This window comes from Anolis sagrei, chromosome 6 (genome assembly GCF_037176765.1).
Source record: "Anolis sagrei isolate rAnoSag1 chromosome 6, rAnoSag1.mat, whole genome shotgun sequence".
NCBI lineage: Eukaryota > Metazoa > Chordata > Lepidosauria > Squamata > Dactyloidae > Anolis > Anolis sagrei.
The window spans coordinates 32,715,562-32,734,063 of NC_090026.1; the positions used below are offsets into that span (position 1 = coordinate 32,715,562).

Consider the following 18,502-nt stretch of genomic DNA (forward strand, 5'->3'; position numbering starts at 1 on the left):
ATAATAATAATAATAATAATAATAATAACAGTACCAACTCCACTGGAGAAATTATACTGCTTAGTCGGTATTGCACCACCTGACATCTGTCAGGAAGTAGAATCCTGTAATAAAAGGACCAAGGCATTGAGATCTCCAGCCCATCTTCTGTTTGGATATCAGCCAGAAAATGCCTTAAATCAAAAAATAACTTCCTAAGAAGTATAGAGATTCTTGGAGGAACTCCTCAGCAAGCTAGAGTCCAAAAGTGGCAGACTAAAACTTGGAAACTTCAATCAGTGGCTGATACCAGATGAAAAACTCCCTCCTGGGCACACGAAAGACTGGGTGACTTGCAAGGTGCTGAGCAGACTGCAGAGATAACCTTAAGAAATGGGGCCACAAAGTGAAGTCCATGACGTGAGTGTGGAGAAGAGCAAACCACAGACCACTTACTACAATGCAATCTGAGCCCGGTCACATGCACAATGTTCTTACAGTGACACCAGAGGCACTCCAAGTGGTCAGATTTGGTCAAAGGAAATTTAGTATAATGCTAAGTTATTAACTTTATGTGTGGATTTTCAATACATCCGATAGGCTGTTAGGAATTGTGGAAGTTGAAGTCCAAAACACCTGGAGAGCAGAAGTATGCCCATGCCTGCTCTGCAGTGTCCTCCATCATCAAAAACAAAAAGATCACACACAAGCCCATTGGTTCTTACTATATCTTTCTCTGCTTTAACTGGATACTAATTCTGGGACTTTTAGGTTTGCTTTAAAGCATTTATTATGGGATTTCCCAAATTTTTTTTTTTTTGGAAACTCAAATATATACTGTCTACTGACATTCCCTTTATAAATGCACTCATTTTTTTCCTAGAATTATGTGGAGGCAGAACTGGTTATACTGATATTTATTTATTTAATATTGATTTAACATATTTCTACACTGCTTTTCTTGAGACAAAGAATCCTAAGGGGGGGAAAAGCAATAGCATACAAAACACAATTCATTTAAAACAAACAGCAGTGTATTAAATACAGTCACAACTGTAAAATTCCCAATGTAAAAGAATTACAAGATTCAATTAACAGGAACAGTCCTACAGTTAAGCAGTGAGAAGGTGTTGCTCAGTGGCTGCAGATGTTGTGTGTTACATAAAAAAGAGAAAAACACACGTTATTTTTTAGAATTATTAATGTGTTGTCAAAGGCTTTCATGGCCAGAATCACTGGGTTGTTGTAGGTTTTTTGGGGGCTATATGGCCATGGTCTAGAGGCATTCTCTCCTGACGTTTCGCCTGCATCTATGGCAAGCATCCTCAGAGATAATGAGGTCTGTTGGAACTAGGAAAAAGGGTTTATATATCTGTGGAATGACCAGGGTGGGACAAGAGTCTCCAGCAAACAAGAGTCCTTTGTCCCACCCTGGTAGAGCAGGGAAGAAGGAAAGAAGAAAAGGGAAGGATGGAGGGAAAGAAGGAGAGAAAGAGGGAGAGAAGGTTGACCACAGCAACTTCAACCAATCCAGAGTTGAAGTCCAAAAACCCTTGTTTCCTTTATTGTATAAACCTAGTAATTTTAACCATTTTCTGTTTCCAACCTTTTCTATTATCTTGCCTATGGGAATTAACCAAGCATTTCAATCATACATCTCTTTAATTTTGTAGTAGTATAGTAGTAGTAGTAGTAATAATAACACTTTATTTGTATCCTGCTACCATCTCCCCAAGGGACTCGGTGCGGCTTACATGAGGCCGAGCCCAAATACAACAATACAGACAATAAACAACAGTACAAGCAATTAAAAATAAAAAACATAAACAATAAAAATATACAACATTATCAATAAGACAACACACAATTAAAAACAATGGGAAGGCCAAATGTAGAGTTAAAATTGGAAATAATGATGGGACATAGATGAAAAGGTGATAGTGGTGTTTGCGGAAGGGCATACGAGCAGACCTAAAGAAATGTAAAGTGCTTTGGAGGACAAAGTGCTATGGGATCATTATTCCAGGAAGGCACACTGGAACAGCCACGTCTTCAAGCTCCTCCTGAAGGCTGCCAAAGTTGGGGCCTGTCTGATGTCTTTAGGGAGTGCATTCCAGAGTTGAGGGGCCACCACCGAAAAGGCCCTCTCTCTCGTCCCCACCAATCGCGCCTGCGATGCTGGTGGGATCGAGAGCAGGGCCTCTCCAGATGATCGAAGGGATCGTGTGGGTTCATATATGGCGATGCGGTCACGCAAGTAGGTGGGTCCCAAACCGTTCAGGGCTTTGTAGGTAAAAACCTGCACCTTGAATTGGGTCCGGTAAATGAATGGCAGCCAGTGGAGCTCCTTGACCGGGAGGGTTGACCACTCCCTGTAAGGAGCCCCAGTTAGCAACCTGGCTGCCGCTCGTTGGATCATCTGAAATTTCCGGGCCGTTTTCAAGGGCAGCCCCATGTAGAGTGCATTGCAGTAATCCAGTCTAGAGGTGACTAAAGCGTGGACCACTTTGGCCACATCTGCCTTCCTGAGGTACGGTCGCAGTTGGCGCACGAGTCTTAATTGTGCAAAGGCCCTCCCAGTCTTTATTCTTACATGTGCTGAGTCTCTGTGACAGAGTTTAAGAACTGGGCACGTTTATATGGACACAAATAGTTCTGTCTATCTATCCATCCACTCACCCATCCAACTATCCATCCATCTATCCAACTAGCCATCCATCCATCCATCCATCCTAGTATCAAGCCACTAGAAGGGTTGTGAGCAATTATCTGGAATTCTTCATTCACGTGTGTTTATTTTTGTTATTTTGTCAAAGCATTTCTAACTTAATGTGACTCCATCATGGGGTTGTCTTGAAAACATTTATTCAGGGGGAGTCGACTCTGCCTTCCTCTGAGGCTGAGAGAATGTGACCTGATCAATTTAATCTAACACAGGCACAAGCAAACTTCTGACCTCCAGGTATCAAGTCCCGCAATTCCTAACAGCCTGAAGTTAGTGGGTTTTCACGGTGGAGGATTCACGGCGGAGGATACAAACCCTGGTCTCCAGTCATAGCCTGACCTGAAACCATTACACAATGCTGGCTGCCTTCTATTTACATGTGTTATCATCTGATACTATGAAAATACATGTGTGAATCTGGCCAATGTGTTGCAATAAAGATCTGAACTCTAAAGGTGGGAGTTAAAAGAGTGCTAATGGCTTTGTGGGACTAGGAATTGCCCCACTTAACCCAAATAATTATAATGCTAAAAACATTAATAACTGTTTGATCAAGCTGTTGAGCGCTTTCACCAATCAGAACCGCAAATATGGCAAAATCGCAACGAGTGTTCCTACAGTAGCATTTGCACTGGTTTAAAACCAAACATTTCAGTGTTGCCACTTTGGCAACCTTCCCACAGGCATTATATGAAAAGGATGTGATAAGGCATCTTTAGAGCAATATTGCATTTCCCAAATTTAATTCACCCCCGCCCCACTGCCGTTCTAAATGATTGGATGAAAGCGCAAACAATTGCTCACAACGACAGGTCTGTAATGTTGCCAGATATTTATTTCATGCTATTAACTCCCCATCTTACAGACGCACTTAATGAAGGAGAAACAAATGTGCAAGTAGCACTTTGTGGAAATGCGATATGATATCTGGCTTGCCCTGCAGCACAAGCTATAAACTCATTGGGGTAAACAGTTCACCCTAATTGATTGCCAGCCCTACTTACAGCAGGTAGATTGGCTCTTTCCACATTTAAACCACATCATTATTGTGGCATCATTCCAGCGTCATTCATACTCTGCTCCACCTTCTGTTAATAGAGAACTCAAATAACCTATGTATGGAAGACCTATATTGAAAATCATCTTCTATTTGAAAGGCTGTCAATTTCAAATCTAGTTTAAAGATAAAGAATCCTAAGAAGGTAGAGCAAGGAAGCTGTCCATCCACAGTTAGCACCTGAACAACAGAGTCAGCAAGTAGATAGTCTCCAAGGCTCATTATGACCATTCCTGATGGTGTCATGTGGAGGCTAAACATCAATTAAAGAAAGATAGTGTCAGGCACAATTCCAAAGAATCTAAGGTCCCGTCTACACTACTATATAATCCGGTTTCTGAACATTCAGCCATTAATTAGAATTAATTAGTCACAATTAATTAATTTGCAACTGGATGATGCCTAAGCACTACCTCGAAGCTCTCACCTTAGTCAGGAAATGCCTGAGACAGTGATCTAAGACCATCTGAAGCTATCTTCTCTAGAAGATGAAGAGATCAATAATTTCAGTCACAATATGTAAGGCTTTAGCTCCAACCAATGAGAAAACATTCATCTATTTGGAAATTAGGTGGTCACTTAGGTGGTAGGTGTATTGTGTCCAAATTTGGTATCATTTCGCACAGTGGTTTTTGAGTTATGTTAATCCCACAAATAAACATTACATTTTTATTTATATAGATATTAGTAATCCCCTGCCATGGGTTTCTGTGGCCCAGTCTGTATATATGTGTTTTGTGTGTGTATATGTGTGTTTACATATATATGTGGTTTTGTGCATTCATTGTGATGTAATTTTTGTTTTTTGGCTTTTTAAGTCTTTTACACTGTGTTTTTCAGTGTTTTTATGAGTGATGGTCACTCGTTGGCCTGATACGTGTATTGTGTCCAAATTTGGTGTCAATTTGCCCAGTGGTTTTTGCGTTATGTTAATCCCACAATCGAACATTACATTTTTATTTATATAGATAATATAGGGAGCTTCAAAGCAGGTAATATGGGGTCAGAAACTGGATTGTATGGCAATGTGGATCGAGCCTAAGAAACAATCCCCCAATGCAAATGCCTGAAATAGGCTGCATAGATAGAACCAAAACCGCCAAAATACGGGGTTCCTAGGGCCAATATAGTGAACCAGTCTAGAATCATAGAACTGGAATGGACCACAAAGGCAAGCCAGTCAACCCCTTTGTCACGCAGGAATACACAAGTAGAGAACTCCTGAAATATGCTACACAAGCTGTTTAAAGACAACCTAAGAAGGAAAGTCCACCAATCTCTGAAGCAATATATCCCACCGTTGAACAGCTTTTACCACAAAGAAGCACTTCCTAATGTTTAGATAGAATTGTTTTTTCTTGTAATTTAAATTCATTGGTTTCTAGCCTCTGGAGAAGCTGGAAAAAACTTTCTTCTTATTTTACCTTCGGACATAAAAATATAGGAATCAGATTACCCTTCACTTTTCACCACACTTAATGTATCCAAGCTCCCTATATCATTTCTCATAAGGTGCGGTTTCCAAATCTTTGACCATTTTTCTCTGGATTCCCATTTGTAAAAACCTGTGCTTGGAAAACTGTATAAAATAAGAACTGGAAAAAGTTTAACGTTTACTGTTCAAAACAGACCTTGAAATACCTGATTTCCAAAGAGATACATGTTTTCTCATTGGTTAGAGTTAAAATCTTATATTTGTGACTACAGTTCTTGATCTCTTCATCTTCTAGAGAAGATAGCTTCAGGTGGTCTGAGACCACTGTCACAGGCATTTACTGACTGAGGTGGGAACGTTGAGGTGGGAGAAAGCACTTAGGCATTATCCAGTCGCAAATTAATTAATTGTGACTAATGAATTCTAATTAATGACTGAATGTATTGATTATTCCTATTGAATTATTTACAGTGACAGAAATAAAGCCATGGTATTCCCCGTAGTAACCTATGGATGTGAGAGGTGGACCATAAGGAAGACTGAGCAAAGGAAGATAAACGCTTTTGAACTGTGGTGTTGGAGGAAAATTCTGAGAATGCCTTGGACCGCCAGAAGATCCAACCAGTTCATACTTCAGGAAATAAAGCCCGACTGCTCACTGGAGGGAAGGATATTAGAGGCAAAGATGAAGTACTTTGGCCACATAATGAGAAGACAGTAAAGATTGGAGAAGGTAATGATGCTGAGGAAAATGAAAGAAAAAAAAGAAGAGGGGCCGACCAAGGGCAAGATGCATGGATGGTATCCGTGAAGTGACTGGCTTGACCTTGAAGGAGCTGGGGGTGGCCACGGCCAACAGGGAACTCTGGCATGGGTTGTTTCAGGAGGTCACAAAGAGTAGGAAGCGATTAAACGAATAAACAGCAACAAATGGTGCATAACATTATCTTTGTGTGAAAAAAATAGAGCTATTGTAATGATTTCCTAAACTGACACTTTTATTATTCGACTTCCCTAGATTGGATGGTGCAAATAATGAAATGCAGACTTGCTGCCATATCTGTTCTGCATATTCTCTGTTAAAACATGACCCTTTTCCATAAGAATGCAAACCAAAAGTATTATGAAGCCATGGGAATATCTTCTTATCTGTTGTCTCAATCAGAGCTTGGTAAGTTCCTTTAAAAAAAACAGTAGAAATAAGAATTAGTGAGATGTTAACTTATTTTTAGAAGAATGGCCATCGTGACACCTTGAAGCCATCCAGGCTGAGCAATGGTAGGATGATGACCTAGTCCTATACAGTCTGTCACTATAACAATTCTCCTTATAAATAACTTTTAATGCTGTGTGGTAAAACATTTTGGCTTGGACCTGAATAAAATAAAATGTTACTAGTGAAGGCAGGATTTCATAGTTTAAATCCACCCACCCATCCATCCTATCTTCGGTTTCGAAAACAGGTGTTACAGTGAGATGCTGGCTTTTAGAGTTCAGAAAGAAGAACCAAGTAAAGGTATTTAAAAACAGGAGTGTGAATTGTGCAATCCTCCAGATGTTTATTTATTTACTGTATTTATACCCCACCCTTCTCTCCCTGAAGGGAACTCAAAGAGGTTTACAAATAAACAACAATTCAATGCCACATATACAAGCATACAATAAAATAAACATATGCATTAAAAACCATAAAACTGAAAAACATCTAAAAATTAACACCAATTATTAAAACCACACAATTCAAAATCATAATCCAGAAGCAATTCCGGTCGTAATTGCACTTATTCCATATCACTTAATGCACTGAGTTCACTGTCCGAAGGCTTGGTCCCACAGCCATGTTATTAATTTCTTTCTAAAGGTCAGAAGGGAGGGAGCTGATCTGAGTTCGCTGGGAAGAAAGTTCCATAGCCGAGGAGCCACTACTGAGAAGGCCCTGTCTCTCATCCCCACCAACTGCACCTGCAAAGGAGGTGGAACCAAGAGCAGGGCCTCTCCAGAAGAGCTTAACCTCCGAGGTGTTTCATAGAGATACATTCAGACAGGTAAGCTGGGCCAGAACCGTTTACGGCTTTATAGGCTAAAGCTAACACTTTGAATTGTGCTCGATAGCAGATTGGCAGTCAGTGGAACAGGTGTAACAGGGGGGTTGTGTGTTCCCTGTCCGCCACTCCAGTGAGTAATCTGGCTGCCACTCATTGGACCACTTGAATTCTCCGAACAGTCATCAAAGGCAACCCCACTTAGAGCACATTGCAGTAGTCTATTTGGGAAGTAACAAGAGTGTGGACCACTGTGGCCAAGTCTGGCTTCTCAAACTGCAACTCCCAGCAATCTTCAACATTGCCTATGCTGACTAAGGCTATTGGGAACAAAAATCCAACAACATCCAGAGGGTGGCATAATTCCCAGCCATCTTTTAAAAGAAAGAAAAAAGCAGAAACAAGTCTAAAATTAAGAAGAAAACAATGCACTTTGGAGCATCATTGTGAGCATTCGGGGAAACAATGCTCTGTAGGAAAAAGAATAATTTTACTAGACACTTGGCATTTTAAGTCCAATTTCTGGTTTTGGATTTAAAATCAAAGATGAGTAGAGCTTTGCTATAGTTGCAACGTACTGTTCGATGTTCTGTTTCTTGCCTGTGGGGACTCAATTATGCTAAATGGTAAAATGGCTGGATGCTTTGTCATTTATCTGCTTGAAAGTCAACTGCAGTCCAGCCTTAAACGGGAAACGGCCAAAATGGACGACAGGTCACAGTCAAGGCAGTCCGCATGGGCATCGTCCACTGGGGCCTGCTAATTAACAGAGGAAGGGTTCTGGGGGAAATCTGGATGGTTAATGGCTTTAATTATAGAAAATGCACCGGATCTCCATTTTAGCAACACAGCAAAAAGTTTAATTGCCATGAGTGCAAACATGCTCTAAAAGGGCATTTTCATGCTCCAAAGGTCAATGAACCCAGAGTCGCTGATCTAAATTGCTTTTAATCTGGTTTGATTAGGTGCGGGGCTTCCTGTTTTGCTTCAAGGAAATGGCTTTGCTTTGTCACACCCTTGGGTATATAAGGAGTCCCCGGGTCTCCTGTTGAATGCCAGATTCCCATTGTGCCTCAAGAGCTACTTTGAAAGATCCAAAAGGTAAGGCATTGCATTTGTTTGTGACCCGCAGTACCGGAGCCTAGGAAAGTGATCTTTTGAGCAGTGTTTCCAGCAGTGGCCATGCAAGGGTTGCCAGAGTGAAAACAGGAGAGAATTCCTTAGAAGATGTGCAGAAAAGGACATTTCAGAAGATATTGTCTGTCACAAAACTAGGTAACACCTCTGAAAATACTTATCCTACAAAACGTAAAGGGACTGGAGTCATCCTAATTTTTCACTCTGGGAATCCTAGATGCTGGCTGGGATATTAGGGAAACTGTCCTAAGTTGCTAAAACAGTAACTTTATCATACTCTGCAAAGAGAAGCAATATTATTATACCATATTATTATTATTATTATTATTACTATTATTATTATTATTATTATTTATACCCACCACCATCTCCCCAAAGGCGACTCGGGGCGGCTAACATAAGGCCAAGCCCAAAGATACAATACAGCAAAATAAAATACAAAGTGCAGGCAACAAAGATTTCATCAGAATAAAATACATAAAGTAGCAAAATAAAATAAACAAAGGAGATTGACATATATAAAATCAAACACAATGGGCAGGCCAAATGGACAAGGTAAAATGATAAAACCCTGGTTGAGGTAGGAACAGAAAAAGCCCAAAAAGGATGAACAGTGGGGTAAGGCTTTCAGTTTGGGATGGGGGAAGGTGCATCATAGGGGTAACACTGTATAACCTCTGTTAAAAGTGGAAGGAAATAATTTAGGAATGAGCCAATCTTTTCCAGCTTTGCTTTGCATTCAGTTTTATAAAAACTTCAAGTTCTTTCCATGTTGAATACAAAGAGTTTCACAAATATTGGTGAATTGATATTCTCTCCGAATTTAAGTCAAATTAAGTAAGTTTATCTATGATGATGTTATGATGATGGATAGTGATGTAGTACAGTAGAGTCTCACTTATCTAAGCAATGTAGGTCTTTCAGCCTTTCCTCTGGTTAAAAAAATAAAGAAAAAATTGTTCACTACTGAAAAGAAGAGAAAATATTTTAGGAGAATGAAGAAGCGTCATTAGGGTTTGGTTTGAGTCTCACTTATCCAACCTTTGCTCATCCAACCTTCTGTATTATTCAACATAGTCTGTCTCCTGCCCGGATCCACAGCTGTTTCAATACATTGCAATGTTTTGGTGTGAAATTCGTAAATACAGTAATTACAACATAATTTTACTGTGTATCGAACTGCTTTTTCTTTCAATTTGTTGTAAAACACGATGTTTTGGTGCTTAATTTGTAAAATCATAATGTAATTTGACGTTTAATAGGCTTTTCCTGAATCGCTCCTTATTATCCAACATTTTCGCTTATCAAACATTCTGTCGGCCTGTTTATGTTGGATAAGCGAGACTCTCCTGTATATGTATGTCCGGCTTTATCTCCCAAAGTAGACTCAATACGGTGAACAGTAAACATCATGCAATATGTAAATTAAAACCCAGAGCACACAAATATTAAAATAGAATTAAACACAGGGCTTATTAAAAATACATAGTTAAAACCAATAAAACCATTTTAAAATTCTATTCCAAACAAGGAAAGAAACATGCTTTGCTTGCATGCCTTATAGATGAGCAGTCTTTTGGAAAGGAAAAGGTTGCCTACCTTATTTCAGAATTAATACAGATAAAGGTTCAAATCTGTACTTTTAAAAAAATTACATATAAAAAAATCCAAGCCTAGGAAAAAAAATCCATAACATTCTTCACAATATATTTTTTAAAAATCTCAACCTACAATATAATTGTGATTTTTGTTAACTATTTATTGAAAGCAAACTGAAGCAAACCTAGACCAGTGATAGGGTGATTTAGAGCAAGAGGTAACAGACTGGACAGAGGAATGTCAAAAGTAATATAGCTAAATTCTACATATTCAAGATTGGTAGTCCTGTGGTTCAATTGCATCTGATATTAGCAGGCTATATCTGTTAATTGCTCTGTAATTTTTTAAAAAATGAAAAAACAAATAAGCAAATTGGACTATTTGTTTGAAAAACTCTTTTCATTCAATCTGAATGTATTTTGCCTATCTTGCATAATGTATGCTCTCATTTTTTTAATTGCAGAATTCATCAGCAGACATGATGGCCTTCCAAGTTCTCTCTCTCCTTTTAGTCTCTCTTAGCTTTGTGCTGATGGAGGAGAATGGCACCAGGTTAGTATTCATCAATAAATTGCATATCTTTAAGGAATTTGATCTTTGCCACTTTTAATGTGAACCTATCTATTCATCAGATTTCATATTTCTTTCAATGCTTTAACTTCCATGTTTCAACATCGGTTCTAACTTATGTTAACAATGTTTTAAACATATTTTTAATGCATACATAAATGCGCATTTTAGAACAAATATTAAAAGTAGTAGTTTACAGATATATGAGAAAACAGGACAGAAAATGCTTAGGGGTGAAGAATGAAGGGAAAATCATGGCTGTTCTACTTTCTCCTACATTCAAATATTTTAAACATTGAGTTTTTTCCTTCTTCCATATGGGAAAGTTTTTGAAAGTTTTGGTTAGTTCTCTAGAAAGTAGTAGAAATAATAATAATAATAATAATAATAATAATAATAATAATAATGAAACTTTATTTGTATTCCACCCTAACTAAAATTCCCCTGGGTTGTTTTGAGTTTTTGGGCTGTATGGCGATGCTCCAGAAGCATTCTCTCCTGACATTTCACTAGCATCTATGGCAAGCATTCTCAGAGGTTGTGAGGCCTATTGGAAACTAAGAAAATTGGATTTATATATCTGTGGGATGTCCGGGGTGGGAGAAAGAAAGGAGGAAATTATGAAAATGAACAAAATCTGGCAACCAGTATTAAAACACTCTAAAATCATAATAGTAAATAAAGAACAACATTCAAAAACAGGAGAATTCCAGACAAGAAACAATCAGGGCCAGCAGATCACCTCCCAACAAAGGATTCCCCAAGGCAGTAAGAAGCCAGACCTTGAAACTGTGAGGCCATTAAATCAAGGTGGCCAATTGCAGCATTCACACCTGCCTCAAACAGACAAGAGTACTTTCTCCCACCCTGGACATTCCATAGATATATATAGACCCAATTTTCTTAGTTTCCAATAGAACACACAACCTCTCAGGATGCCTGCCATAGATGCAGGTCAATTGTCAGGAGAGGATGCTTCTGGATCAGAGCCATATAGCCAGGAAAACTCACAACAACCCAGTGATTCCAGCCATGAAAGCCTTCGACAATACATTAAAATTCCCCTATTAGTTGTACTGGACTATTTCAGTGGGTGAAACTATTCCTAACTATTCTGTTGCACCTGCCAGCCTTTAAAGATGAGGTCCTTTAAAGGGCAGAAAAGGAAAATATGTGAGCCTTAATTCGGTAGTAATAGGATTTTAATACAAATCATTTCAAATACACATGTTGAAGAGTGAAGAACTCAAAACCTTGGGATTGAATCAATGTATTTGTCCATTTTAACTTTAGTTTTAAAGATAAAGTTTTCCCCCAACTCAACTATGGACACATTATTTTGCTACATTATTGCAAAACAACAGTAACAAAACTAAACCTGGATTGAAATCCGCATCCTAGTATTCTTTACCCAGTTGCAGAAGTGACATGGACCAAAACCAGATGGAATTGCAAAACTTGGTTCATAAACCCGCCAAAAGGCAGGAACTATAACCCTCGCCAAATGAAATGTATGTCCCTGTTGTACATTATTCACTACAGATGCATTGATTGGTCGTAAAGGCTTTTTATTGCACAAAATCCATGTACTAAGCTACCAATAACTTAGAACAAATATGTTTGCTTTGGTCTGCTACAACTTTATGAATTTTTCAATGTCACATTGCAATTATGAGCCAAAGGCTGCATAAAATGAAAAGCTTTAAGCACCAGTTCCACAGATTCAGGCTGCTATTAATTGGGACTGGTTTGGAGAACTGGGATGTGAGCAGCACTTAAACTACACCCCTCCCTTCTCCTCTTCCTTAGCATTCAAAGAAAGATGCAGAAAGCCATAACAATATCTTTCATACTCATATCTATAATAGTAGTTTGCACAAGCCAAGAGTCCAAACTATGGTTTAGTTTCAGCATGGGATATGGATATAACAGCAAACTATAGTAGGTCACACTTGGATGGAATAAGAAACTGCAAATTAGAACTATCTTATCATCTCAAGTGCAAAAAAAAAGAATAGTAGGAAATGTGAGCAAATGAACTGAGCTCTGTTTTAAGCTATTCACAAACATTTCCTCTTTATTGATACTCTGTGTGCATTTGCTCTTAGGGACAACACAAAGGATTCTAGGTTCCTGAACAGAAGGTATTCAGAAGGAACCTTAGCGAGCGATTACAGCCGAACTTTGGACAACATGCTGAAGAAGAACTTTGTAGAATGGCTCTTGAACAGGAGGGAGAACCGGATTGAGTAAGTCATAGCACACATCCTTCCTAAATTTCTATCCTGGATTTTTGTGTATGTGTGTCAGAAGCGACTTGAGAAACTGCAAGTCACTTCTGGTGTGAGAGAATTGGTCGTCTGCAAGGATGTTGCCCAGGGGACACCCGGATGTTTTTCATGTTTTACCATCCTTGTGGGAGGCTTCTCTCACATCCCTGCATGAGGAGCTGGAGCTGACAGAGGGAGCTCATCTGCACTCACCCCAGATTTGAACCTCCAACCTTCAGTCCTGCTGGCACAAAGGTTTAACCCATTTTGGATCAACAGATAAAGTTATTCCCTGTCATTAAGTTCAGTTGTGTACAACTCTGGGGTTGATGCTCATCTTCATTTCTAAGCTGAAGAGCCAACGTTGTCCATAGACACCTCCAAGGTCATGTGGCCGGCATATCTGCATTGAACACCATTAACTTCCTGCCAGAGCGGTAGAAGGAGGAGGAGGAGGAGGAGGAGGAGGAGGAGGAGGAGGAGGAGGAGTTTATTTTTCTACCCCGCCTGCATCTCCCTGAAGGGACTCGGGGCGGCTTACATGGGGCCAGACCCAGACAACATACAATTAAAAGCAGAGCAATAACAAATTACAATTTTAAAAAAGCATAAAACAGCATAACAATACCTATTGATCTACTCACATTTGTATGTTTTCGAACTGCTAGGTTGTCAGAAGCTGGGGCTAACAGCGGGAGCTCACCCCGTTCCCTAGATTCAAACCTGTTACCTTTTGGTCAGCAAGTTCAGCAGTTTAACCCACTGCACCACCGCAAACAAAGAAAGATGGAATGGTTTGACCTTGCCCATGTCTCCATCCTCCATATGTGAGCCTTACAAAGCATAGGCAATTTTGTATGGATGTAGTTTAGTGTAACTCTCAAAAACTAGTCACATTATCCTTTCTAAAATAAGGGTTATTATCAGACTCCTATTTTCTTCTATCAGGATTTCCATTACACAAAGCAATCCCAGGGTATATTGAACATAGTTTAGAGAAGGAAAAAGTAATGTCTTTTTACAAACCCAACTGAAAAAGTAGTTTGTTTACATCCTTATTGGGATCTAAGAATTGTATCTTCTTCTTATGTATTTCCCCCAAGTAACAGCCTTGAGCCATCCAAGAGAGAAGTCAAACTCCCAGAATTGCAGGAAAGGAATGAAGGCACTAAAGTTGGAACTAAGGAGGCAAAGGAGTGCATTCGCTGGCTTTTGTCAAATGTGGGAAAACAGAGGTGAGTTTAAATCACATCTATACTACAATAAGGTTCTATTTCATATAAGTAACACATGATTTCATTTATTTTTCTATCTTTTCCAAGAATGAGACTCAAGGATGTATTTTAGTATAGGTGGAACATTTAAATCTTAGGACAGAGACTAAACTAACCTAAGGTTCCCATATTTTCACTCAATATTTAAGTGCCATTCATAATATCCTCAGAGAAAGGCAAGGGAAAAACCACTCTGAGCAAATTCTTCCCTTGACAGGTTCATTGTAAGGTTGGCATTTGTTTGTAAAGATTTGAAAGCACACACAGAAGCAAAAATTGCTTTGATTGTATGGAGTTATGTATCACAGATACTTTTGAAAACAGTAAGGACACCATGGTGTACTGTAACATAATAAGGTAAAGGTAAAGGTTTTCCCCTGACATTAAGTCCAGTCGTGTTCGACTCTGGGAGGTGGTGCTCATCTCCATTTCTAAGTCAAAGAGCCGGCGTTGTCCATAGACACCCCCAAGGTCATGTGTCCGGCATTACTATTACCTTCCCGCCGGAGCGGTACCTACTGATCTACCTACTTGAACTGCTAGGTTGGCAGGAGCTGGGGCTACAAGCGGTTGCTCATGCCGCTCCCAGGATTCAAACCTGCGACCTTTCGGTCAGCATAATAACATAATAACTGGTAACCATTTTGGGAAATGGGATGTCGGGAATGTCAATGCTTACTGCATCCATCCTCTCTTTGTTACAATTAGTAATTTCCTGTAAGGCATGAAACATCAATTGAAGTCTATAACAGGAATTGTATGGATTGGCAACAAATACCAGGTGCTTTAGGCTGTGTTTGAGAGGAAGGAATTGGCAAAACCACCTAAGAAAAACAATGAAATCCATGGTTGCACCATAAGTAGACAGGCGACTTGAAAGTACACACACAAGTGTGTGCACGCACATACCCTGACAATTCTGCAGTGCCAGCATCACATGTTTTGACTTGCCTAGGCCACCATATGCCTGGGATCTTTCCCAGCTTCACTCAAACTACAGCGCTTTCACAACTTCTCTTTATTTTTTTACTATCTCAATCTCTGGGATCCCAGAGTCAGGAAATATAAACCTCACAAATTTTTTTTGTAGGCTTCCTCTGTCAAATGGTTTGGATGACTGGAAGAACATCTTGAAGCAAGAATTTATCTTTTGGCTTATTTCTGCTGACCTTTGCAAACCAATGTGAGTGAATGGCTCTGTCCCCCCCCCCCCCCAATTCAACAGCCAAGTATGGTTGGGCTGTGGGCACAATCCTTGTTATAGTCACAACATGACAGTACTTTGATTTCACTGTAACTATTACAGCTATGGAATCCTGGGATTTGTATTTTAGGGAGACAATAGAGTAGACATGGGCAAACTTCGGCCCTCCAGGTGTTTTGGACTTCAACTCTCACAATGCCTATCGGCTGTTAAGAATTGTGGTAGTTGAAGTCCAAAACACCTGGAGGGCTGAAGTTTGCCCATGCCTGCCCTAATAATAATAATAATAACAACAACAACAACAACAACAACAATAATAATAATAATAACAATATGCCAAATTCCTCTGGGACTTCCGGATTCAGACAGAGATTTGGAGCATAATATTCTTGACCTCACAATCGTGTTAAAAAACAAAGTATGGATTGTTGATGTCGCAATCCCAGGTGACAACAGGATTGCAGAGAAACAACTGGAAAAGCTGACACGATATGAGGATTTAAAGATCGAACTGCAAAGACACTAGCACAAGCCAGTAAAGGTGGTCCCAGTGGTGATCGGCACACTGGGTGCAGTGCCTAAAGACCTTGGCCTGCACTTAAACACAATCGGCATTGATAAAATTACCATCTGCCAGTTGCAGAAGGCCACCTTACTGGGATCTGCACACATTATTCGCCGATACATCACACAGTCCTAGACACTTGGGAAGTGTCCGACGTGTGATCCAATTCAACAACCAGCAGAGTGTCTGCTGTGGACTCATCTTGTTGTGTTTCAAGAAATAATAATAAAACTTTATTTATACCCCACAACCATCTCCTTGACGGGGACTCTGGGCGGCTAACATGAGGCCAAGCCCGAACAATTACATCAGATCAAATCAAGTACAGCAAATAATATCAAATGAAATGTAGACAGTTACATTAATGTAATATCAAATACAAAAAACAAAATAGAAAAAGAAGAAAAATTAAAATGTGCAGAGAATGGCAGAGAATTCTAAATACTATAAATCCCAGGATTTGTAGAGTAGAACCATGTTAGTTACCAACATGCTATCATTGTATAGAAGCCAAACCTGTGAAGCAGCAGATTTTCTGAAAGATGCAATCTTGATGGCATTATGCCAGAAACTCTCAGGTATTCCTCCCTGTTGCTTATTGGCACTCAAGTGCTGACTGTGCATAGCCTGACACATGCCACTGTTAAGTATTTTGGTTTCAGGCTTAGTCATATTGAAACCAACATAATACAAATTCGTCATAATTATGTTAATCTAGTAGGTTTAATAGTTAGATTCAAACCAAAATATTCACAGCAATTTTATCTAATATAGAACATCTATCATAACCTCTGAGGATGCTTGACATAGATGTGGGCAAAATGTCAGGAGAGAATGCTTCTGGAACCTGGCCATACAGCCCGGAAAACTCACAGCAACGCATTCATTTAGTTAGTTTTTTGAACCTATGCCCCAACATAGAATTCTGAGACTTTAGAAAAGGTAGATTTATTTCTGCTTTATGAGACAGGAATGATGACAACTGTGACAATGCTGCTCAGCTTTGGATGCTCGTGGACTAATGAACTAATGAACACTTGGTCTCAGGAACTCATTCATCAGGCTCTTAAACCAAGTTTTTCATCAACCATGTTTTTGTTTTCCCCAGGATGCAGTAGATTGAGGAGGAAGATGCAACTACTTCTACAGTCTTTCTTTTGTGCCTTTTGGTAATGAGTACCTATCAGTAATGATGACGTGCTACTAAGAACAATAAAAAGTGTATTCTCAAATTGAAATGTGTTTCAGAATATTATTTAGTAAGGAAAAAACAGAAAGAAAATTTAACTAACTTGTAGGTTTGTTCATCAATGGAGATAGCCAAGGAACATGCCCACCTTTCATTAACTCCATTTAACATGGCTGTACTTTTCTATTGTCAAAAGATGTGTTCAAGGGGCCAACATCACTAAAAACAAATCAAACAATTAACCCAATTAAGTCTGCTTTCTGATTGGTTTGTTGGATCCTGAAACTAGACACAATTTATGTCATTGTCCCAGTTTCTGTGTTGTCAGTCTTTCCCCTCTTAGTTTCAAATTGACCCACAATTCAATGTATGTCATCCTGAACATACAATAGGCATATCTATAAATGAGCTCTTATTCTATTTAAAAAGGTGGGTGGCTTACTTCAAGTGTGGCCAACCTGTGGCATGTTGATATAGGCAAAGAAGAGGTTCATCTGTAGTACATAATGAAGTAATGTCCCCTGTCCAGAGCTTGAAATTGTAACTTTTGGGACCACAGTTTCCATTATCCTCAGTCAGCATGGTCAGTGGAGTTGCAATGCAACTTTTCTAAGATCTGTAACATAGTGAGCCTTTGATATCTGTTGGGCTTTCAAGTCCTATTATATACAATGATGTAGTCAAATAATGTCTCTGATATAGAATGGCAAAACTGGATTATTTTCAAGTCATGAATGGTTGAATTTGTGTATACAGAGGACTGACTATAATTTCATAGTAACCATTCCACATACCAAAGCTACTGATCAGCCTCACGATGGAATTACTGAATTGAATGTTTGCCTGAAAAATAAGTGACTATGGAATAGTGCAATTTATGGAACGGCTCCTGGAATATTCTTTTGGACTGTGTGGTTTTTAATGTAACAGATTAAATTAAACAGATTTAAATATTTTATGTTTTAACTATTGTTTTTAATATATATGTTTTAATTTATGTATGTAAAATTGGCATCAAATTATGACTTTTTTGTAAGTTGCCTTGAGTCCCCTGTGATGTTGAGAAGGATGGGATATAAATGAAGTAAATAGGTAAATAAATAAATGTATTATGTTGGGAGCTGCCCTGAGTCCCCCTGGAGAGATAGGGTGGACTACAAATAAAGTATTATTATTATTATTATTATTATTATTATTATTATTAATGACATTTATTAGCATATCTGAGGGCAGTGGTTCTCAACCTATGGGTCCCCAGGTGTTTTGGCCTACAACTACCAGAAATCTCAGCTAATTTATTAGCTGTTAGGATTTCTAGGAGTTGAAGCCCAAAAGACCTGGAGACCCTCAGGTTGAGAACCATGGGTTTAGAGGAATAGGATAACCATATGTCACACAGGCCCCATCTACAGTGACCAGTTAATGCATTTTTGACCCGTACAAAGAAAAAAACTCC

General features: G+C 39.1%; 1 protein-coding gene across 2 annotated transcripts; it reads left to right on the forward strand.

Moving 5' to 3' along the window:
* The first annotated feature begins 7,082 nt into the window (after positions 1-7,082).
* On the forward strand, positions 7,083-17,095 carry GIP (gastric inhibitory polypeptide). 2 transcript variants are annotated; one of them, XM_067469502.1, is made up of 7 exons: positions 7,083-7,241; positions 8,204-8,339; positions 10,438-10,526; positions 12,653-12,793; positions 13,918-14,049; positions 15,179-15,271; positions 16,966-17,095. In XM_067469502.1, exons 3-7 carry the CDS (start codon positions 10,453-10,455, stop codon positions 16,973-16,975), a joined length of 450 nt encoding a protein of 149 aa, XP_067325603.1. In that variant the 5' UTR covers positions 7,083-7,241; positions 8,204-8,339; positions 10,438-10,452; the 3' UTR covers positions 16,976-17,095. The 2 variants fall into 2 exon arrangements, with proteins under 2 accessions (XP_067325603.1, XP_060639117.2); XM_060783134.2 differs by lacking the exon at positions 7,083-7,241 and having other exon boundaries at positions 7,959-8,339.
* Positions 17,096-18,502: the final 1,407 nt, after the last annotated feature.